The sequence below is a fragment of the Tachypleus tridentatus genome, chromosome 1 (assembly GCF_004210375.1).
Source record: "Tachypleus tridentatus isolate NWPU-2018 chromosome 1, ASM421037v1, whole genome shotgun sequence".
Classification (NCBI taxonomy): Eukaryota; Metazoa; Arthropoda; class Merostomata; order Xiphosura; family Limulidae; genus Tachypleus; species Tachypleus tridentatus.
In genome coordinates, this window is record NC_134825.1 from 133,018,185 (window position 1) to 133,043,896 (window position 25,712).

General features: G+C 33.1%; 1 protein-coding gene across 7 annotated transcripts in view; it reads left to right on the forward strand.

Moving 5' to 3' along the window:
• LOC143224685 (F-BAR domain only protein 2) overlaps nucleotides 1–25,712 on the forward strand; it is a 145,708-nt gene that overhangs the window by 27,749 nt on the left and 92,247 nt on the right. For all 7 annotated transcript variants that reach the window (XM_076452884.1, XM_076452864.1, XM_076452855.1 and 4 more), the window contains exons 4-8: nucleotides 7,960–8,101; nucleotides 9,794–9,865; nucleotides 15,766–15,846; nucleotides 18,706–18,730; nucleotides 19,127–19,206. In XM_076452884.1, coding sequence (XP_076308999.1) covers nucleotides 7,960–8,101; nucleotides 9,794–9,865; nucleotides 15,766–15,846; nucleotides 18,706–18,730; nucleotides 19,127–19,206 — 400 coding nt within the window. The remainder of the gene's footprint in view (nucleotides 1–7,959; nucleotides 8,102–9,793; nucleotides 9,866–15,765; nucleotides 15,847–18,705; nucleotides 18,731–19,126; nucleotides 19,207–25,712) is intronic.

The window sequence follows — 25,712 nt, forward strand, 5'->3', positions numbered from 1 at the left end:
GTGTTTTGAAATTTGAATATTGTTTCTTCAACTATGTAATCTCATTCAAAGCCAAGAAAATGTTTAACTCAAAATAACTTGTAAATGCCCATTGATCAAATTAATTAATTTTTAAGTTGTGTGATGTAAAAATGTTTTGGCAAAATTATAATATTTAGGAACAACAAATAACCTATTAGTTTACTTAGACTGTCCCATCTACTAAACTAAAACTATTAAAAAAAAATTCAAAGCCAGCCTTTATCATTCATATTTTATCAAGCCCTTCCTTAAACTCACTTAAATTTACTATCTTCACCATATCTGAAAGCAACTCATTCCAAAGGCCAGCTGCCCTATAAAAATAAAACTGTTATCTTAAGGTGATTTGATGTGTCTTTAATCCTACTGTTTTCACCATTAAGTATAAAAAAAGATGATACATCAATACTGTCAATTCCTTTAACAATCTTGAACACTTCAATCAGATCCTCTCTAATCCTTTTTGTTTTTTAAGAGAAAACAAGGTCTTAACGTCTCCTCGTATGACTACCTGACTACTTTTCCATCCCAATTATCATCATAATAGCTCTCCTCTGAACTTATTCCAACAATTCAATGTCTTTCCTAAGGTTAGAAGCCAAGGACTGAACACAATATTCCAGATGTTGCCTAACCAGTGACTCATGCAGTGAAGTTACAACCTCTTCAGACTTGCATTTAATATTTCTTTAGATACAAACTAAAATTCTATTTGCTGTGCCACTAGCAATAGCACACTGCTTGGATGGCTCAAGAAACTGATCAACCATTACACCATGATCCTTTTCTTCTATGACACTGTTAAGGTTATTCCCATCTGTATTATACTTATAATTCAAATTATGATAACCCATATTCGTTGTCTTGGATTTATTATAACTTAAACCCAACTCATTAAATGATTTATATCTCTTTGTAAAGCATTATTCTCCTCCTCGCATCTAGTTACACGCCAATCCCTTGGTTTAAGTATTTTATTGACCATTCCTTCATCTGTCATAAATTTAAATTAAAACGAGCAAAGGCTCTTAGGCTGAGGTGCCTCACTTACGATATTAATCTATTTTGATTTATAACAATTCTCTACTTTTTTCAATTAACCAACTTTTTTTATGAACTTTATTTCCTAATAGGCCTATAATTATCAGCACAATTATTTCCTTTGGAAAGAGTAGTAGTAACATCATCCCAATTGTTGTTCTCTGACACTTTTACCCACTGTCCATTATTTATTCTTAAATCCTTTGTTAGTTGCCCTTTTCTTTCTATAATGAGCATATTTTTCTTGAATATTTAATAAGTTATTTTTATTTTCCACATTTGATCAGTGTTTCTGAGTAACTCAGCTCCCTAACATATTTTTCTTGTTGTATCCCTTCAGAATTTGCTTTTCTTGAAATTTATAACCAAAATGTCATTACTCCTGATTTCCATATGCATCAAACTATCAAACCTAATAGACAAATGAACACTTTTATCCAGATGTTCCCCAGGTTTCATCCTTTCAACCATTTCTGTTGTAGAAGTTAACACTAAATCTAAAATAACATTGTTCCTAGTAAGTTCCTTGACCAGTTGATAAAGAAAACCATCATGAAAAGTTTGTAAAAACCTTTTTCCCTTGTGGTTTGATGTTAACAAACTATATGTCTGATATTAAAATTGCTCACAAGTATAATCTCATTAATGGCTGAAGTCTTAATCTCACTGTTATCTTTCTTATTAATTTCATCAGTATTATCTAGTGTTCTGTAACAAAGTTTCACAAGTAGCCTTACTCTTTTATATCTGCTAACAGAAACACAAATATGGATTTAATATCCTTTATTATCTTTGATATCTTTAATTTCAATTGGATATAATTCACACTTACATATAAAATTGCTCCTCCTCACTCTTTTTAGTCAGTGGACTCAGCAGCTAGCTCAATGTGTATTGCTATAAGAAAACACGCACGCACACACGCACACACACACTCTTTCTTTCTTTAGTACTCAACCCCTATTAAATAGCTTGTAATTCTGAATTTTAAAGAAATTTTGGTCATCAGAATCACTTGTTTAACCTTGTTTTAGTTATTCCCATTATATCAAAATCTTCCATTGTAGTTAGTGCTCTAAAGAAACTATTTTTATTTCTTATTGCTAGATATAAGACTGTTTAGTGCAGATAGTACTAATTATATTATTCTGATACAGTACATTACCTCCTCTCACATAAATAAATATTCTACATTACTGGCACCCATTCTTTATGCAAAAGAAGATATTTACACATGCCATCAGCTTTTGTGATTTTAATAGTTTAATTGCTGAAGCAGGATATCTTCATTAATGTTTCTTTTCATTGAAAAGTTGCAGATGGAAAGGACCCATCTTTGGATTTCTCTGCTATTATCCATCATGTGGTTAATCATACTGGTAGAATATTAATTCTCTTAAGTTAAACCAATTCAGGCTGATGAAGATTTTGCCATGTTTTTCCCAACCCCTCCTACTGAACCAGCTAGGCCTACTATGGCATTTTTCTAACTGATTTCTCAGGTATGCTATGTTTTATCTAATGCCCCATTTCTCTATGAATCCTCTTTCTTTGGTTGACTGGCTACTGACCACTTATTTTGAACTTATTTTATTCTACTTGTTACTCTCATCAGCTGCTCCTAGAGGTGGCTATAATGGGTTGTTAATCAAGTTGGAGAAGTCCTTACTGTGACCTATCCAATATCTTGTCAGTTTGGGTGATTTTTCTTTTTTTGTGCATCTCAGTTAGGCCATTCTCTCTCCTCCTTGACTTTGATGGGTTTTCAGTTTGAAATGGTTAAAATTATCTAGTTATTTTTTTTCGTAATGGATGTTGGGTTCCTAGATTGATGTGTCAACTTATCATATTCACATGTGCTGTGTGCTTGAGGTAGGTGGTACTAGGCTCTCTCCAGTCTCATGAATCTAAATAAATTTTTGTATGCACATTTACTTTCTTTTGAATATATATACATATATTATTTTAAAAACAAGCAGAGTATGTACTGTTTCTTTATCACCAAACAGTCAAACACATACTGGAGAAGAATCCTTAGACTAACACACCCATACACATACATACTGCTTAACAACTAAGTTCCTGAACCTTCTAGCATTATAATAGTAAAAATTAAACCCAGCCTTAAAACTACTTCTGTTATTTCTTCCTATGCTTAACTTTTCTCTACATCTTATTTTTGCTGCATTTAGTTTATCCCGGTCTTCACCATTGTGTACCCGTAGTTTAATAATCCTTGCAAAAAAGTCAGATCGTACTATAATGCTTGTGCTTTAATTAGGATAGCCTCCAATCTCTCCTCCAACCTGCAAACTGTACAAATGTATTGCAGATCTTTAGTACTAGCTTCCTTTTAAAGCACACATCAATCCCATGTTTTCAAGTAAGATCTACCTATGGCACCCATCACACCTAACAAACTATGAGTATTAATTCATACATTAGTCTTAACCATTGTATTTGTAGCCTGGGGATAAATACTTAAAACTTAAATACAAGTAACCTGTTTACAACACTGTTAAGCCTAACATCTGAAAATGAAATATATTACATTAATGTATCACTGCTTCACACTAAAGTAATTAAGTTTATCTTTAATTGTAATGTTTATACAGAACATTAACAAATAACTTATCTTTTGTTCATATTTGTGTCATAAAGCAATGTATTTAGTCTGATGTGCAACCTACCTATAAGCTGAATTTAAACTAATGGATATAAAGTCTATTACATATACACGCAAAATGCGTAAAGATTATTAGAATGTAGGTTATTATTATTATGTAACTTAATTCTAAGACAAAGGCTATGTTAGGATTGAGTACGTATGTTATAGTCAGCCAACCTTATCTTGTAGGCAAAGTTCTCCATTGTAGCTATTCCCCTTCTACCTTTTATTTATTACTCACTTCCTTGTTACTGAAGATTAATGGTTAAGGATATTCCTCTATCCTAAGGTTAACTGAGGCTGTTCATAATCTATCCTTGCTTTTTTCAGTTGTTTTCACACTGTTCCTAACCTGCCTTCCATAATTGTTCTTTTTATTTGTTCTTAGTTTCTCGCCATTTTGCTTCTCAATTTCCTCTTCTACCCATTGTCAAATGTGTTGAGCTTGTTGGTAATGTTTCCATCACGTTGGGTTGCATGGGTGCCCATCTGTCACAATTTGAACTCCTGTGGTCTCCTAATCTCAGTATCTTATTCACTGAGGTAGTGTTTAAACTAATTCTCAGCTGCGATCCACTCCTTGGTTTTTCTTCAGTTAACTGCCATTGAGTATTCCAATCCAGAACATCCTTCTTTGGCCAGTTCTCAACAGTTTTGTTTCATCACCTGTCATATAGCAGGTACTATGAATAGGATTGTAGGAATGTCTCATCTCTTCTAGCTTCCATTAAGGGTGCTCTTTTAAGGATTCAACTCATCATTGCTTAGTCAACCCTCTCAGTTTTCTGCATCCTCTCTTCTAATCGGCTCTTCTCCATCCCTTATTCGTGGCTGTTTCTGCATTTCACTGGGTCTGGTTTTTTACTTCTTGTAATGCTCAACCACCTTTCTGACCCTTCCCTTGGTTGAAGACTCTGTCACTTTTTCTTGGTGGTATTTTTCTGGCTGGCTTACCTTTGATTCTCTCTTCTGTGCCACTTGACAGTCTAACCTTCTTTCCTTGCCAATTCTACACCCTATTGCTTCAACATCTACCATCTCCTTCCATCACAAGATTGTGTCCTACCATCTTCACATTTGATTTAGTATTATCCTGCACTTTTGAGCCAGACTTCCCCTCTGGTAATTCTTGTGTTCCTCTAACTTGCACATTCATTACCACAAGATGTTTTCTCCCCTGTTCTCTCTACCTTGTTTTGGTCTTTTCTTATTCATAGACACTCTCCCTTTTTTGTGCTAAACTGGGACCTTAGTGTCATCCAACACTCATATCTATGCCCATTCAAATTATCAACAACCTGCAACTTCTACTGCCTTCTTTTTAGACATATTCACCTTTCTCCTCACTTGTGGTTGCTGTGATTTACATATTTGTGCTAGCGACTCATCTCTTGCCCATTTCATCATTCTCATGTTCTTATTTCTCCTGACCAGTCTTTCATTTCTTAGTCTTTAGCCAATCATTGGGAAGACCTCTATCCTTCTGTTACAGTCTTCTGTGCTTGTTAGGACCCAGACAGACTTTTCTGCCCTGCTCATGCTACAAATTTTCAGGGTTCCCTTCTTCTACTCAACATTTTCTGTGATTTTTCTTCCTCCAGGGACAAAGTTCCTTATGCCTTTATTGGATTGCATGTAATTCATCTTACTGGTATATCAACCATGATGTATGGAAGAAAAACAATATAATTAAACTAATATCTTATACATATGATACAGTTACTATACACTTGCTAAATTTTATACAGTCATGTTTCATTTTTTTATCATGTGTCTTTTATCCTTCTTCCTATTTACTTGGTTTATGGCTCCACAACCATATAAAATTGTATTCTAATGAATAATTTAACTTAAATTCCTTTCTTTTTAGAGGGGTGGTAAATAAATTAGAAAAGAGAGAAAACCTATAGAGCAAACCTCATTTTCATACTAGTGCAGAAAAAGGTTTTTTGTTTTTTTTATTTCCTTCTAAAATTAAGAATTTCAAACTTTATACAGTAAAACCTGTCTAAGGCAAAATAGCATGGGACCGAGTAAAATTTCCGGTGTGAGCAGGTTTTCCTGCTTAGACAGTGAACATACATTTTCTTAATTACATATAATTTTTGAGTGAAATGTTATACTTGCTTGGTTCAAGGGAAGTAAAGCATTTGTGAAAAATGTTATACTGTTTATGCTACATTTATTAGAATGAGGACAAAAATAGACATTCCAAATATACATAAATACACAAAATCTTAAATTTATTTGAAGAAAGTGTCCAATTTCAACTATTTCATTTTTTAATGGGCATTCTTATGCAGTTAAAAGAGAATGCTAATTCTGTGGCCTTTCCACAAAGTTCACTTTCTCTTTTCATTTTTGCACACAATTTAATAGCGTTAATATAACTTAACATTTGTGATGAAGTAGGAATTTCTATTTCCTCACTATCTTTTCCATTTTGTTCATCTTCTGAATCTTTCACACTGTTACCATCTTGCAATTCTATTACAGATTTTAAATCAATTTCATCAGTTTCTGTTAAAGCATTCTTGTCAACATTCACAAAACATTCTACATTCACAGAATCATCTGCAACCATCTTCTTATTCAGAGTTTGGATTTCACTAAAATCATCGTAACAAACAACTTCTCCACAATCTCCGTCATTATCAAGAATAAATCCACAGTTTCAAATGCACTTTATTACACCTTCATCTTTTACGCATTTCATTGAATTACTTTAAAATGCAATTGCATCTAACATGTCAATTTTCAGGGTCATTTTAGATGCTCTCTTACAGTCATCCATGTTTGCAATAATATGCTGAAACATCAATTTTCTGTATTTTAATTTTAGACGCTATAATTCCATTACCTAGTGGCTGTAGAACTGATGTTGTATATAGAGGTAGAAAGACTAAAGGAACATTTGAAAGTTGAACTTTTAGGTGACAAGTTGCATTATCTAGGATAAGTAGAATATTAATATTTTATTGTTCCATTCTTTTGTTTAATTTGTTCAAAAATTCTTCAAATATAGTCATTGTCATCCATGCTTTATTATTCACTTTCCATTCCACAGAAAGTTCATTCTTCCTTAAATTTTTGAAACAGCATGGATTTTCACTTTTACCTTATTACCCATGGTTTCTCTAGATTTCCATCAGCAAATGTGACTAAAAGTACCGTCAATTATTCTTTCAAATAGCTACCTCCGTAATAATGATGGCAGAAAAAAGAATAGAATATATTTAACCAATACTTACTGTAACAAAATGTTTGAGGATTTATTAATATTTAAACAAGTTATTAATTGAGAATTTATTAATATTTATTCAAAAACATTTTTTCCACCTTACTCAGGTTCTAATTCTACTTGTTGATAGATGAGATAGGTGAAAGATAGTTTTATGTCAGTATTATGCAGGTTCTACCATGTAGAGGGCATTTTGTAAGAGAAACCTTAAGATAATGCTGCAAAATTTTGATATTTCCAGCTTCAAAAGGTTTCCACCCTATACAGTTCCCAGCTTAGACAGGTTTTACTGTATAATATTAAAAGTTTATTTATTAGCTATATTTTGATGCTAGGTTTATTCTTATTCATTGATAATAAAGTAGTTTATTTAAATTTTGAATGTAACTCTTTAAATGGTTGTAACAGTCACACTTTAACTTACCTGATGAGAACAGTTTAAATCATTGGATATTAGACTTGCTAACTGAAGTCAAGTCTGAATTAATAGGACTTTTGAGGTTCCATTTTTATTTAAAGAATGATAACACAAAGTTAAGCTATATAAATGTATCATAACTATATCATTTGCTATGTGCATAACTTTTATATTTCTGGGTAATTCTATTTTATAGAGATACCATTAACAGGATTTAAATTATAAGCACAAACTCTCTTAAGATGTTTGTTTAATATATCTATGGGGAAGATATGTTTAGAAATATAATTTTGTTTCCACGTATATCAGGAGACATCACTAATCTTTTTTGTGTTACTTTTCCAAGGTACCATGTAAAACCTATTTAATCACAATTTATCATGTCTGTATACAAGTTAGTAAGAAGAAAGTTTCTAAGAAGAGAGGTTTCTCAATATTAACTCACTTCATTGTATCTAGGATTTTGATCTCAAAACAGTAAATATTATCACTTTATCTATTCAAAAATTTTAAAAAGTAGAAATAGTTTTAAGTCAAAATGAAGTAAAACTTTTTTCTTTTTTTCCTTAGAACCTTTGCTCCATTGTGGCAAGTCTTAAAAGTTTCAACAGAGAAGCTTTCATCTCTTCATAGTGAAATGGTGCAAAGGATACAAGATTTAGTTAAAGAGGTGCATAAATACTGTGATGAACAGCATAAAAAACACAAACTGGTAAGGAAAATTTGGATTTATCTCGATTTGGAAACTAACTCTGAGTTAAACAAAGCTCTTAACATAGTTTAATTATTCTTGTCATAAGACATTAATACATTTTTATTGTATATTATATTATTGTCCATATTATTTGTGTAATTTCTTTGGTACTAGGAAAAAAATTATGGTTTTTATATTTTTATGAAGGGCAATGCATTAACATTCGAGAAAAGAAAAGAGAGATAAATGAATTTCTCATTAGTGATTGAGTTTTGTATAATTTAACCTTGGAAGACTAGTTATTTTTATATTATTACTATTAAATTTTATCAGACAAGTTTTTGTTTTTGGCTTTTGTTTTTCCTTTGTTTTAACACACACAAACACACAAACGTTATTTTTCTCTTTCTTAAGGAATCACTAGTACGTGCTCTATTACTACACAGTTAAACTGCAGATAGTTCACAATGAATGAAATTCACATTAACAGACAACATAAGAACATAAAGTTTACATGAGATAAAGAAAGAAATGATTGTATAAACTATATATGGATAAAAATCAATATTAATTTTAAAAACTCCAAAATAAGACTGAGTGTTGAACTAATGTGAACTGGTTTTCTATAAATGGTAAAAACTAAAAATCAGAACATTAAAAGAAAGCATGATAACAGCACTGAGATTAAGCACCAGTGAAAATGTGGAAAAAGAATGTTTCAAAATGTAAAATGAGTACCTTCTAAGCCAAATTAATGACATTCAAGAAAACAATAAACCAAGTAAAAGTTAACAAGAACAACAAGATAACTTACCAATACACCCATGAAGATCAAGAAGCGAAACATATTTATGTATTAATACTGTTTGTATTATTAATTACAAATTTAGCTTATGATTCAAATAAAGTAAAAAATGCAAATTTAAAAACTAAAGTTATTACCAAATAGGAACCAACATTTATAATTTTTACTGAAATTGTACAGTAATGAAAAATATGGCAATGGCACAGTATACAAAATAGAATATTTACGCTGCAAAAGTTTCTTTATAATAGAAATATAGAGAAAAGTAATGTCTAAGTGAAAGAAGCACGAGAAACAAAGATAGTTGAACATAAATTAACATAAGATTAAAAACACAAAATAAATTTTAAAAAATGTTAAAGTATTGAAAGTAGAGAAAAACTTAGATGGAAAAATTGTGAAGCATGGAGAATCAAAGCATTCAAATCTAATATAGATAAAAAAAAAAAAAAAGTTAGAAACACCATTATATTTATATTCAGTTAATTACATTAAAAACAGATGGAGCTGATATCATAAATAAATAATTATTTGATTGGATATATTTGTAATCCGAATGTAATTCTACTTTTAATGTTGTATGTGATCATGTCTCACTGTTACACATGAAATGTGTTAACAAAATAAATCTGTTATCCAATATACAGCTGTTTCCAAACTATAAATGTCAATAATTGACTACTTCCTAAAAAAGAAAATATGTTATAATTCAGTTTAGGTCAAGTAGTTTTTATACATCTTGTAAATGAGCATGTGTTTTAAGTTGTGTACACACTAGTGACAACTAGAAACGTATACTCGCAGATAATATTTTTTGTAGGTTACTAATTTTGCTATTAATAGCAATGTTAATAAAGACTTGTCACTTTGTCATCATGTTGTTGATAGTTTGAATTTTTCTTAAGGTTAAAGAAGAGGAATCTGGGACATTAGAAGTAGTACAATCTATTCAACAGACAATAACATCTTTATCAAAGGTAAGCTACTGTTTAATACTATAGAAAGTATATTATTCGCTTATTAAAATGGTGAATGACTTGGTGTAGTGAATGTCTCCCCACCAAAAAAAAACCACCACCAACAACAACAACAACAAGCATTTAGATGTGTAGCCATGTCTTATACCTTTCCGTGGATGTTTTTAAATATGTTAAAAGAAATGTAAAGATAAATATTTTTGCATATTTCTTCAATGCAGTTATCCTCCTGTTTCTAATTTTGAAAGCATTATTTGCATCATAATTTGTATTAAGGTGTAAATACACTTTTTATGATTTAATTTTTATAATGGGGTTTTACTAAACGTTTTATGTATGTTTTCTGAGTCATTGGCATGTGCTTATTTTGTTTTTGGAATGGTAAACAACTCCATTTTAAGATAGTTATTATAAGCTAGATATATATTAATTGCAGTGAAACTTGTTATACATCTCTGCAAATGGTTTTCAATAAATTACAACCAAGTTTGGTAAAAAAAAAAAGGTTTTGTAAATTAATGTATAATCTGATTTTAAACTTAGTATTTAGATTTTTCTCTGAACTTTAGGTAAGGTTCTAGATGGGCTTTTAAAGAAAACCATACAGTAAAAATGGCTTGTGCAACAACCATTATTCATTGATTAGTGGAAAGGAAGCTGAGGTTAGACATATATAATGCACATTGACTTCCTCAGAAATTTGTATTTTGCTATTTTTCTGTCTGTCAAAGATCAAATAGTATAATCACTAAATATTGATACTAGAGTTGTTAAACACACACACACACACACACCACACCACACCACACCAGATGATATTACTTTGGTTTTGCAAAAAGTGCTGTCTGGTTTTGTAGCGCCCCTAATTTGAAACTGATGTGTTGTGTTGACCTAATATTTCACTGTTAATAAGTCTTGTGTTCTACTCAAGCTAACCATAAGAAAACTAAGGAACAAATCTGACTCCAAGTTTTAGAAATTTTATCTGAATTTAATGTTATCTCAACAGTAACAATTAAAATTAGCAGTCAGTATGCCAGTTGTAGTCCTGAATCTCTATGTTTGTTTGACTTTTATTGTCATGCTTCAGATATGCTGTAGTAATTTAATGAGAAGATTTATTTAATGTGATAAATACAGTTTTTGCTTGAAAATGAACCTGTGTGTTCACATTTAGCCAAAATGTTTAGGATGTGAAACTCGGAAGTCAATGCATTTTTCCATTCATGTATTCAGTGTATGTACAAGTTGTTTAAGATTATTATAGGTCATCAACATTTTTAGAAATTATGGTTTTAAGGAAATGTTTGTTTAAATGTGCACAAAAACTGTACATAAATACATTTGTTTCTCTGTGGTTGTATTATTGTTTAATATTCATGTTGGTGCTATTAATTGCTGTTATCACAAGTCTATAAGATTTTTTTCAGGAATGTAGCCACAGTTTTGGCTTTTGGTATTTTTTTTTTCATAACACACACTTTTTTCTCCATGGTTTAGATGCTTTTTATTTATGTAAACATGGTGCCCTAGAAACTGTTACATTTATTTTCTCTTCTTTACCTTTCTCTTAGATTTTTAGATTTTTCAGGTTTGTTTTAATTTAGTGCATTTGTGCAAAATTTCTAAACTATTTGAGACCTCAGTCTCATATGTATTTGTTCCTTGGCATCCTGTTCTTCACAGAAAAGAAGTATTTTTAACAACTCATAAGAGAATTGATTATTTTTTTTCTTTCTGCAAATAGTGTTGAAATGTTCAGTCCAATTTATTGAATATTGAAACTAAGTTCAAATTCATTTTTATATAGAAAGTAATTGTCCCAATATGCAACTTGAACTGTTGAGAATTTTCTGACTCTTCTTGTTATAATAATCATTTTTTTGAAATGCAGTTTTGCAGTGATTTTTGATATCAATGCACATTTTTATCTGTATTTACTTCTAATCCATATGGGACTTAAATACCCTATAAGCTATATACTACTTGTGTACACCATAATACGCTAGATACCTGTTATATGTAACAGAATCTGCGATGTTCGTAAACATTTTTTTTCTGTATGTTACTAGTGTAGATCAGGATCTGCTAGTACCTATGTGGTACTTCCAAGTAAATAAGGAAAATAACTTATGACCAGAATAAGCTTTGTACCTACAGCAAAACTGAAATCAACCCTACCACAAATATAGCAAATCAACTATACTATTTGCATTTATCTACTCATAAGGATTATAAAGTTAAAAATGTAAAATGGTCATTATAACAAAAGTATAATAATGAATGAAATAAATATAAGTTATTTCTGTATAGTGATTTAGTAGAACCAATTTAATTAATGAAAGGAACAATAAACAAACACAATAGCCTTCCTCACGTAGGCAACCCATGAACAACAGTTACTGTCCCAAACCATATTCATTGGTTTATATTTCTTTTGTATATCTTCTATCTCTTACACCACACTTACAATTTTCTGTAGAACCACAATACAGCACATCTCTGTGCAACATCAGTTACAATTAATGCAGCATACTTTTTAGTTAAAGCACATCATCTTGTATGCACCTAAAATGTTATGGCAAAAATAAAACCAATGTTCATGAAGATACAAAACTCTAAATAGAAAATAATAAATGTAACAAAGCTTTACCTGACCTTACCATTATAGTATAACAATATTAGAAATTATAGTAAGAAAACAACTGTAATACACACTTACAAGCACCTTTTTTATTGGGTGACAACTTGTCAGGCAACTTAGCCCTGGTTTCCTTCTCTTACCTAGTATTTCCTCTTTGTTGCATCGTCATCTCAAACTCCATTTTAATCCAAAAGTATTGTTCCTCCACCTTCACATGTACGATTCTCAAGACTGTTGCCATTAGGGCTGGACTCCCAAATCATGTAGCCTTCTCATCCAATTCATGTAGTCCTTTCATTTGGTCTCTTACTATAAGTGGCAAGTTTTCAACATTAGTCCATTAGTCATTCCATTCTTTCCAGCTGATTTTATTGTGGTCCATCTTTTTTGCCTCTTTTTACGTGGTTGTTCAACCATGGTTTGTTAGTACCTTCTTTGCTTGTTATCTGGCAACCTTATCCACTAACCTTTAACTTTATATTTACCATGAGTATTTGCTTTGTTAGTCCTCTACAAACTGTTTCAATCCTCCTTTCTTCACTGACCCTTTCAGCTGACTTCCATGACTGACAAGAACCCCTGATGTGGTAGTGCACACCCTCACATGTCCTGTTTGATCCATTACCATCTTACTTCATCTTCCACCTTTTGTTTAAGACTTGCTTTCTTCCTGTCCTCACCTGTGATTATCATTCAGATATCTATGCTCTTGATGCTTCTAGAACTTTATTCCATCATATTTATTTATTTCCTTACCTGGACTAATTCTTTCTCTGTAAGATTTTGATCACCTAGGATGGTGACCACTCTTTTTCTCCTCTCACCTTTTTTGTTATTCTGATCCAGATCAGCTCCTATGACCAGTTTTGGCTGTTCAATGTTCCTTGTTACAAACTTTGCACTCTTGGGGACTCTTCCATCATCTGTTATTTTTCTAGGACCCTACTTCATCCAGGAACATTTCACTTTCTGCCCTTACCTGACAGGTCTGTCAACTTTGGTTGGTGTATCCTTCTCTGCATGATGATGCTTGCAGGCCCTTTTGCATTTTTTTCCCATCACATTTGTCACCTGTCTTATTCTCTTGCTTCTCTTGTTTGCCAGCCCTTGGACAAAATTTTTGCACGCATTTAGTGCTCATTATCTTCATCATTTGGCTGTTTATCTCCCTCTGGTCATCATTCTTCAGTCAACCTACTATCTTTGAGATGGGTAAGCTTGCTTTCTTTTTTCCTTTTTCCAGAATCACATCATGTTGTTGGTGATGCTTTCTCAGGGTATGCTTATTTCCCATCATGTGTGTTAAGCCAGGGGTAATGTGAAGTGTTCAGATCATTTTAGATGTCCTCATGGTGTAAAAATTTACTCATATGCTTTATCTAGATCATACCAATCCACAGACTATTGCAGAAAAAAAACATAACCAGTGAGGTTGATTGCACCCTTATCTAGCTCATGCTTGTAAGCTGTTAAAAACATGGATTCAAAGTCACTCGTTGCACTGTCTCCAGTAAAATACATTTCCACTTGATATTCAATAAAGATCTGGATACTTTTTTGAGTCTACCAACTATAAATTCTCCTCCTCTTGAAGCTGAGTCTTGCAGTTATTTGTCATTTACCAGTTATTCATTGCTGAAATGATGGACTTTGGAGAGTTCTTCATTGGTTGGACTTTTAACACAAGTATGGTGGTGTAAACACTGCCAGTTTAGTGCAAGTCACTTCTAAAACAGCTGATATGTTCTTCTCTTTCAACCTAAATTTGTCCAGTTGAGTCGAGGTGAACACTTCCTGTATGGTTTGATCATACCCTAACTGCACTACACTTCTTGGCTAGCTGATCATTTGTGTGTAAGTGGTCAAATGGTCCTGTTCTTATTCTGATTTTTCTTGCTACACTTAGAGCTTATTTTCTTCTTACCCTTCCAAAGATATACCTTGATTGAAAAGAGATCTAGTCTTCCATGTGTTTGTGTTCCTATCATCATGTGTTGCAAATCATGGGCTTTCCCTTTGGGTACTTCCTGAATGGTACTCATTTAAGCTTAAATTTGCACTAGCTCCTACACCAATTTATTATGGGATTCTAGCTATTCTGTGGAGGTGAGGTATTATCTTAGAAGTTAAAAATTTCCAAAGCTTAAAATCTATTTCCTGTAGATACTCACTTATGCACACATTCCCACTGACCTTGTCATTTATGGTGCACTTTCTTTTGGCCTCGTCTAAGAATGAAATTATTTTGAGTGCAAGTGTATAAGGGGAGTTACTGACTTGGAGGTTGCATTATCTTACTTTGGTGAAGAGCTATTGTTGCAGGAAAATATCATCATGCACCATTACAGATTGCATTAAACACATTCATTTTAGGTTGGAGTTAGCTCAAAGCTAGTGGCATGTAAATCACATTGGCAAACATGTGAGAGATATAACTATTCTGTTTGAGGAGGTGAGTATCAAAATACATTTTCAGATTTGGAAAATGTTAACATTCAAGCTCACAAACACAATCAAATAATGTGTATAAAATGAAGGACAGTGCTTTTAGTATATAGTCATATCTCTCAACTTCTCCAAAGAATGTAGAATGTTCATTAAGAATTAATTATCAGTTTTTAGAATATTATTATTGGTGTTAAACAAAGGTCTTAAACTTCATTTACCAAACTAATGGCTTGAATTTGAAGAGTTTGAACTGAGAGATAATAGAATTATACTCCAAATTCTATGGTACTGTCCTCTAAGATGTAAGCACCACCATTGTTAATAAAACATAAAGGTTTAACTCAGCATACCAACTAATCTACACCTGGAAGAGGACTATTATCAACTTATGTCCAACATGTAGCATTTTGGCCATAAGCATCCATGGGCAGACTAGGTGTTATCTCTAAGGGAGTGACAAATTTAGGTAGAATAAAATCAACTTTCCAAGGAACAAAATATTTGGAATGTTTACATATCACATGTTCACATCTGGGTCTATTTAGTATATAATTGATGCTTGTTCAAATTTGAATTGTTTATTTGTGTCAGTTTGTGTCGTAGTAGTATAAAAACCTGTTTTTCATTTTGTATCAACCCATATATAGCATTAATGCCAACTTACTATACTAGTATATACAAAACATGATAAACCATGAGTACATAAAATTTTTATACCTTTGCTTTCTTAATAATGTAGAATTTTTTTTTTAATTTTATTGTTTATTAGCATAACCCTGTATAGTTATGACTGTTCTTTATTTGTTAGTCAAAAGAAACATACAATAGCAGATGTCTAGAAGTGGAGAAATTGAGAAAAGAAAATAGTTCTCCAAAAGACTTTGAAAAAGTAAGTTTGTTATGTAATGGCACTGATTTAAATTTAAAAAAAATATCTATATAATTGATACTTGAAACTGTTGATACTTGATGAAGCTCCATAATTACAGAATTTTTATTTTTGAAAGAAAATATACCTCGTGAAACTAAAAACTGTTTTGTAGCTGTAGGGGAATTTGGGTTGCTGATTGTTTTGAGTTGAATTTGTGCAGGTATGTGAAATGATATTTCCTAACTTTCTTGTATTTTTAATTATAAATTTTAATTTTTGTAAGATCTTCTGTAAATGTCATGCTACAAAAATGCATATTCGAACTGAGGAAAAGTTAGGACACCCCCACATTTATACCCAAATAAAATGGCTCAACTCGCACACAGGTGTATCATTCCAGGTGCACGTGATTAGAAGATCGTTACTCAGCATTGTGAATGAGGCTTGCCCTATTTAAACCTCAGACATTTAGTTTGGTGTGCTCCTGACTGTTGAAGTGAGAGTGAGCACCATGGTGAGAGCGAAAGAGCTGTCTGAGGCCTTCAGAAAGAAAATTGTAGCAGCTCATGAGTCTGGTAAAGGATTTAAAAAGATCTCAAAAGAGTTTGAAGTCAGCCATTCCACTGTCCGGAAATAGTCAACAAGTGGAGGGCTTTCAAAACAACTGCCAACATGCCCAGGTCTGGTCGTCCAAGCAAGTTCACACCGAGAGCAGACCGCAAGATGCTAAAAAAGGTCTCCAAAAATCCTAAAATGTCATCACAGGACCTACAGCAGGCTCTGGCTACTGTTGATGTGAAAGTGCATGCTTCTACAATCAGAAAGAGACTGCACAAGTGTAACTTGCATGGGAGGTGTGCAAGGAGGAAACCTTTGCTCTCTAAGAGAAACATCGAGGCCAGACTGAAATTTGCCAGAGAGAATGTAGACAAAGACCAGGACTTCTGAAATAATGTTCTTTGGACAGATGAGTCCAAATTTGAATTATTTGGATACCAGAACAGAGGACATGTTTGGCGTAAACCAAATACAGCATTCCAGGAAAAGAACCTCATACCAACTGTGAAGCATGGAGGTGGAAGTGTCATGGTTTGGGGCTGATTTGCTGCAGCAGGACCTGGACAGCTCACAATCATAGAATACACCTTGAATTCTACTGTGTATCAGAGGGTGCTTGAGGATCATGTGAGATTATCTGTACAAAAATTAAAGCTGAAGCAGAACTGGAACCTGCAACATGACAATGACCTAAAACATACTAGTAAATCCACCAAGGACTGGCTGAAAACTAAGAAATGTAGAGTTCTGGAATGGCAGAGTCAAAGCCCAGATCTTAATCCCATTGAGATGCTGTGGGATTACTTGAAATGGGCTGTACATGCAAGAAACCCCTCAAACATCTCGCAGCTGACAGAATTCTGCATTGAGGAGTGGGGCAAACTTTCTTAAGACCAATGTCAGAGAGTGATAGGTGGCTACAAGAAGCATCTCACTGCAGTTATTTCAGCCAAAGTGAGTAACACTAGCTATTAGGGGGTAGGGTGTCCTAACTTTTTCCTCAGTTATAATATGTATTTTTGTAGCATGACATTTACAGAAGATTTTGAAAAGTCGTTTCTTCAGTTTTAATTGTTTAGTTATATTCCTATAATCTCTCAGTATTGTCAAAATTGAGATTAAATATCTATGTATCCAAAAGTGTTACAAAAATACACAGGGTGTCCTAACTTTTTTACATGACTGTATAAAAAATTTACACCCACACAGAAGAACTAATCTTTTGTGTAGCATAACGTAGAGTAGATATACCTTCATATTGGATATTTAATGATATTATGATCTACTGGTCTTCAGGGTATGGTATTTTAAGGTTTTTAGTTGGTTACCTTTTAGTAACTGGATAAAAGATTCAGTACAATGGCCTCATAACTGCTTACAATGTTCATGTAACTGAAGTGGCATTCTACATTCTGAATGCAAATATAAAAATTTCATTTGGTGGAGATAATCTGATGGTTTCTTACAAAATTGAGAGTTTGACCTGTTAAAGTAAAATATAGGAAACAATGTTGTAAACACTCACTATTATTTAAAGTTAACGCTTTGGCTACTTTCATCTGCTTCCATATGCCTTTGTTTTTTGTTTTGTTAATTCCAATGTTTAAAAAAAATTGTTTTCAGAGACTAAAATGTGAGTCAGTTGTAAAATAACTTGTAAGATTGATTAACTAAAAATGTTTCTAAGGTATATTAAGTAAATTATTTTCAGCATTGAACTACACATTATTTTATTGTGTGGTTTTTTGGCTTTTTACAATGTTGAGTAGGATGCGTTATTTTGGATAAAATATGTTTATGCTAATTCAAATTGTTGGAAAACCACTTGTGCTATACTCCATGTTTATTTTTGCGTTAAATGCTTACTTTATACACCATTAACAGAAAGGTCAAGTGGACTTGGTATAATGTTAAATGAACAATTAGCAATAAATTTACCTTTTAATTTGAAAAATTGTTCAACGTATAAGTGTTTAGATTTGTATGTTTTCAAGAGTTTCAAAGCTGCTTCTATAATTTACTTTTGTCATTTATTTAAAACTTGACATTTGTGGTTGTTTGCTGTTTCTCATAGTTGACAGTTTACTAAATAAGAATAGCTAAACATTTTTACATTTATATTATTTCAAAAATGAACTAATCAATTTAATCTAGTTATCAGTGTTTTTTACAGATGATTTTATTGTGTTATTTACTAAGTAAAAACAGTTTGGAAGAAGAAAACAATTGTATAAAATAGTGTTGATTTTATTGACTACCATAACTTATAGTCAACATTAGTATCAAAAGAACTAATTAAGCAAAACATTTCTTTTTCAGGCAGAGTTAAAGTGCAAGAAAGCTTGTAAGTGTTATAAATATCCATTAATTTAATAATATTTATATATCTGTATTTTTACAATATTCTAATATTTTCGTTGTTAAAGATATGCAAATCAAAGAATTAAATGCATTGAACAGACTTTCACTGCTTTTATGGACCTTTTTCTTCCCTTATTTTTTTCTTTTTTATGTTTAAGTTTGATCTGAACTCAGTTTTATTACAAATGACCTAACATGAAGTATTTGCATACAAAACAAAAACATGGCCTGTAAAAGGTTGTGAACTCATGTTAATTATTAGTTTGTACTTTTAAAGGGAGATATTTTTATGTGTGAAACACTTATCAGTACAATTAGTAGAGATCTTAATGATATGACAACAACTTGTGTTTAAAAAAATTAATTTTCTTTTATCCAGGTGAGGACTACAAAAGTTATGTAGAGAAATATAGCCATGTGAGAGAAGAATTCCAGAAGAAAATGACTGTATCATGTCAAGTAAGTATATAACAGTTTTTGATTATCTTTTATCTGTCATTTAAATAGAAGTTTTATGGAAGTTGCACAATTTATGATTTTCATTATAACATTTGTTCTCACACAGCATAATATTGGTCTTACTCTTTCAGTAAAGGGTTGGTGAATTACACCAATCTTGTAACCTTAAAATAATCATCAGAGTATCCATACTATAGCTTTTAACCCTTTTTATATGGGTATGGGTCAGAGGACATCTCATCATGTTTTGTAGACTTACATTAAAAATATTAAACTGCTGTTTTATGTATGTATATCAAAAGATATTGCATCAAATTATAGTTTATAATTCAACTTTTATATATAATATCTTAATTCAAAAGTAAATCTTAAAATGCAGTATCTTTGCTCAGATTAGATTTTATGTTGCCTGCAGTACAATGTCTATATTTTTTGACAAATTAGAAACTTAAGATACTAGTATCAACAAGATATATTATAAAATATTACTTGTTTTACTTGCTCATATATATCATTATATTCAGCAAACCCACTACAGTGTTCCTGCTTAGCTCTTTACTTTTTGAAAATACTTGTTTTTATATGTCTGCTTTTAAACACACGCTTATATTCAATCAAAATCACTCATTTTGAACTATGTAATCATGTCAGTCTGCCTAAAATATTTATGCAATGAAAGTTGTAACTATTGGAGAGTCTGAAGTATGATGAATGAAGCAACATTCCACTCAGAAATAAGGTTTTTTAGACCTGAATACTTCTGAATTAAGAAGTCTGATAAACTTCAGTAGATTTTTATGATATCTGTATTCTAAGTTGTATATTTTTTTCCAACATAAATGTATAAAATCCCCATGTGAGAAATTTCACAAGGCTCAGCAAATATGATGCTCAAATACAGAAAACTTTGTAACATTACAAGTATACTTTCTATATATTTTTCTTTGTTTTAGGAGAAGTAACTGAAATTTAAGAATTTATTTTTAAATAGTAATAACATATATACATATGTAATGTGTGATAAACAAAACGTCTATTTTATGAAATAATGGTATATTAAAACTAAGAAGAGTTTGAGATTTGTACTTTTATATGGCAATTTTATGCTATTTTGTGATGTAATATGAGGTACACTGCCTGATTTACAACTTGTGTGATAGGGTTAGTTAGAAATGATTCAAAAGTCATACAACAACAAAAATTAATATTTATAGTTAGATGTATAATGTTATGAGCTTTAAGTAATTTAGAATAAATAATTGTGGTTTTGTGTTATAATTTGTAGTCATTCTAGAAAGAAAAAAAAGGTAAATTAGTTTTATTTCCTAATTTTATAAGTTGATTACAAGGTTGGTTAAAGTGACTATCCCTATATAAAATTAGGATAGAGAAAATAGAGGTAAAATATAAAGATTCTCTGAAAAAAAATATATATATTCAAGAGATTTTAGAGATTATGCAAAGGAAACTTGACAATTTCAAAGTGAGAAGAATATTTTTGATTGTAGTCAAAATCACTTTGAAGATTGGATATTCAACATTCCAGATACAAAAATTAATAAGTAAATCTATAATTAAAATATTTAACTCGGTTTTCTATTTACAAAAGCGATGTAGTGTTTACAGATAGTCTGTGACATTTTGTGAAAATGTGCTTGTATTATCAAAAGTTGCATTCTGATGTGGTACATTACCTCCCCTCACATAAGTAGCATTTATGTTCAACACTGTTCTCTCTATGCAAAAAAAGTTTTACACATGCCACAAGCCTCTCTCTTCCCATTGTTGGAATTGATGATTCAGATGTATCTCTCATGGAAATCATCATGCATCAATTCTCCACAAATAGGAGTGCAACATTCTCTCATGATGCATGTAACACCTATTGTTTCATTTCACTGTCACTTCTTATTTGGCAGTACTAATGCTCAAATGCTTTTGATTCTTTAACACTCCTACGAAAAGACGTTTCTAGTCCTGATTTCTCCAAGCCCGTTCCCCTGGCTGTGGTTTCGCTAGATAGTAGATAGGGACAGTGGGAATCTCGTTAATCCATTCATTAATGGATTTAAATGGCAATTTCATTTAAATACAAAATTATTAGCCTAATATTAATAACCTTTCAAGTTGCTCTGGGGCCTATCAGGCCCCATTTTTCGTAGGAGTGTTAATAGTTTCAATTCCAAAGTGGGAGTTCTTCATTAATTTTGTTCATTTTATTGAAGAAGCCTTTTATTTTAACTTAAATTCCTGGTCATTATTTTTTTTCTCACATTTGTATTTGCCTTTCAAACATTTTTGTTTGATTCATATTTCTGAAATGAATTCTGGGGTTCATGTAACCACTTCAGGTATCATACCTCCTACAAGTGCTTTTTTACAGGCTACAGGTAGGGTGACTAATTGTTGGGTTTATTTATGATTATCTGATAAGAAATTTATCATTATACGAGTCAGCCATCTTCTCTTTAACTTGTCCCCTTTTCTCAGGAACAAGCCAAACCTGTTCAAGTCAATGAAGATTTTGATAGCCTTTTTTTCACCACTAAACATGTCTGCCTATATCAAATCTGCAGAACCAGCTAGGTTTTATACAATAGTTTTAGACATGATTTCTCAAGTGTTTTATCCATTTCCCCAATTTCCTATGATTCCCATTCTTCTTCCTTGCATGACAGGTTTTCCTGCCCTCATCAGATCTTAGGGTTTACAATGAGCAATTTTCTTCTTAGTCAATTGAGAGTGCCAGCATGTCCTGCTCTCCACAAACTAGGGATCACTTTGCTTTGAATTACCATCAAACCAACTGTCCATTTCTCAATTCACAGCAGGTAGGGTCTATTTTAACTTGTGGGGAGCAGTCCCTGATTTTCCCGTGCTTTTAACGCATGCCTAGTTTCATGCCTTCATCTTATCCTTACTTCTCTTCTACAATATTTATCTAAAATACAGCTCCTTTTTGAGATGACACACCAGGATCCTGAAGGTTTTTCAAGGAACAGCCTCTCTCTTCTTACCTCCACAATGGTTCGTTTGTTGTCTTCAGTTCTTGCTTTATATGCATTCTCCATTATAGGGGTTCTGTAATTTGTGATGTGTCCTAGTATTAGATTTATTTACTGCACACTTATCTAAGGAATTTGCATGTGGCCCTTTTTCTTCAATGATATTTTTTCAACCATGTATCTGAAAGTTTGGAATTGCATGAAGTCTGTGTGTCAATATTCTTCTCTTTCCTCTTTTGTCACAGTTATATCCACCACAAGCCCTTATTCCTGTTTCCCACCTCAGGCCTTCTCAACACTTATCTGTCCCTTTGAAATTAAGGAGAGCAACACCAACAATACCAGTTACTACTTGGTTGTGGCCTGGTGGTAGCTCAATTGTATGAATTTGTTACCCTTGGTGACTTTTCACCACAGATTAGTGGATTATTTGAGTTCTATCAGAAGGATTTGCCTACCAATTATTTTCTCTCTATCTTTTGTCTCAAGTACCTGTTTCTTTCCCTGTACTTCAGAATCCCATCACCTGCCAGAGGTGGTACATGACCTTTTGTCTCAACAGGCCATTGAACCTGTTCATCGTCCTTCTCTAGGCTTTTATTCCAGACTGTTTCTTGTCCCCAAGAAAACTGATGATTGGTGACCTGTAATAGATTTATTCACCTTAATCAGTTTCTAAGTGTACACTATTTTACCATGGTATTGTTTCTCACCCTCATTTGAGATTTTTCTCTATGTTTGTAGATGATCAAGATAGACATTGATAATGTTTAATTGCATATTCCAGTATGCCATCAGTTGCAATCATATCTTCAGTTTGTTCATCGGAGAATGGTTTGAGTTTTGCACACTCCATTTTAGATTTGCTTCAGTCCTATATGTTTTTGTTGGGTGGTCAGAGCATTTGCTCATCACCTACATGTTCTCGGTTTATACTTTCATGTTATACAGCAGACTGACTACTTTTAGCTTTTTCTGAACAGATTTACACCCATTACACTCATCATCTGCTCCTGAAGCTGTCTTGAGAGGGGTTATGAATCAGGTTATCCACTTGAGTGTTTTGTTTCAACATCCATCACAGTTGGGCCCAACCTTCTCCATGCTCTTACTGCTCTCTTTATCGCAGCTCACGAGGTTTTTTCACTTATGGGGATGTGATCTTCCATGATAGCTTCTATATTCTTAGGTTGCACACATATGGAGGCTTTTCAATGGGCTCTTCCCAACCAATGGAATCTTGCAAGGGATCCTTTGTGGGCTCTTATCACACTTTTTCATACCCTCATCAATATTCTGCAATTGCTGTTGAACAAGACTTGCAAGTCAGCAAATGTCTCACTTTGTCTTCCAGATTTATACATTTTCGTGGATGAATCCCATGAGTTGATTGACAGGTAGAGTCAGGGCATTGGTCTGCAGCTGAGTGGTCTATCTATATCTACATTCTAGAGCTTCTCATTGGGCTTTTGTTAGTTTTCTTCATGTGGCCAATAGTTCTACAGTGATTGCTCATTTTAATCATGAGGTTGACATTCATTCTTGATCTCTCTCTACTTATCTGTCGGGTTTTCATTTTAGGGCCCACATGCAAGAAATTCATATTATTGCATGTCATGTTCCAGTTGTTATCACTCGTGTTTCAGATTGGCTTTCCTTTCCAGACAAAATCTATCTAATAGAATGATTTCTTGATTCTTTTGTTTTCCAGTGGCTTTGCTTTCTGTATGGTACTCCTTGCATAGATACTTTTTCCATGTCCCTCAACCATAAAATATCTTGTTTTGGTCTCCTGTACCTCATCTTCTTGCCCTGGCTGTCAATGCTTTCAGTCAGGATTGGGCCAACAAATACCTATATGCTTATTTTCCCTTTTGACTTCTTCACTAGATAATTTTGCTCATCTATTCCACTCAATATCAGCTTCTCCTGATTGCTTCTTACTGGCTGGCACAACCTCAGTTTCTGCAGTTTCTTCAGTCCAATTTACCACTCTATTACCTCTTCCTCTCTTTCCCTCTCTTATAGAAGATCCTGGTGGTTGAGGGGTCCAATCCTAACACACCACTTTGGCCTTGAATTCCTGTAGAGAGGCAGGTTTCCTGTAGGTGGTTCTCCTTGGGTCAATCAGCTTGTCCACTTGGGCTATGGTCAACCAAATACCAGTGTTGGATATTTTTAACAGGTGTTGTGGACATTGTATCTGATGCTGGTGTTTGGGTTTTGTGCTCACGAAACCCTAGCATTGCTGCAATGTCCTTGTTTGACATTGTAGTGCATCCCCTCACAGGGCTCCATGGTGGGTGGGGTCAGTGTGCACCGAAATTTCTTTTTTTTATTATGGATTCTCCAAATAAAAACTTAAATAAAATAGTTAAAAAAGATTCACAGGTAAATGACCATTTGAAGATTCTGAGCAGCAATCTTCAACATCTGTAACTCCTGTTGTACTGCATTTACTTATCCTACATTCTCTTTCAGAGAAACCTTTAGGGCAAATGTCTCCCTTTTTCATTCAGAGGGACTTGCTGACTCTCCGAAGTCAGTAAAGAAGCTTCAATCTGGTGACATATTGGTCGAAACATCCACATCTTAACACAGTGAACTCTTGCAATCAAAGGCGATTGGTGATATACCTATTGAGGTTACACCTCATGCTGCTTTGAATTCATCCAGAGGAGTTATTGGATCTAGAGCAGGATCCATGGAGGTCGATAGACCTTCCTTGAATAAATACAGTAAAGAAAAAAGATATGATCGTAAACAGAAGAGTTCTCCACCTACACATAGATAAAAACAGTCACCCTGATACAATGTAACTGTCAAGGTTCACATTCTAACCTGGATGACATCAAAACACTGATTGATTCCAACCATCCTGTATTTTTATCCTTACAGGAAACATTTCTGAAACCCGCCGATACAGTCACCTTTCGACAGTTTTCTCTGCACAGAAATGATAGGCTGTGTGATGGACAAGTGCATGGACAGATGGCACTGTTGGTTGATCAGCATGTACTCAACCTGTATTTGCCACTCAACACACCCTTGGAGGCTGCAGCCATCCCTGTTTCCTTGGGTCATACCATCAATCTTTGTTCTCTCTACCTGTTGCCTGGAGAAACACATGATCAATCAGACCTTGATGCTCTCATTGAACAGTTGATGTCCCTGCTTTTAATCCTGGGGGACTTTAATGGATGTCATCTCCTCTGGGAATGTGCTGATATAGATAGGAGGGGTTGCTCTGTGGAGCGTATGCTCTCTGACCACAACCTTTCTCTTTTCAATACTAGTTCTTCTACTTATTTTCATGCACCTAGTCTGTCCCTTCTGCTACTGATCTCTCAATTTGCTCCCCTTCACTATTCTCCCATTTTTCTTGGAGGGTTGACAATAATCCATGAGGCAGTGATCATTTTCTTATTTTAAGAGAGACTGGCCATGGCCAACTGGCCCTCTTTCAGTGGGTTTGCCGAACTTGATCCTGTCATCATCTGT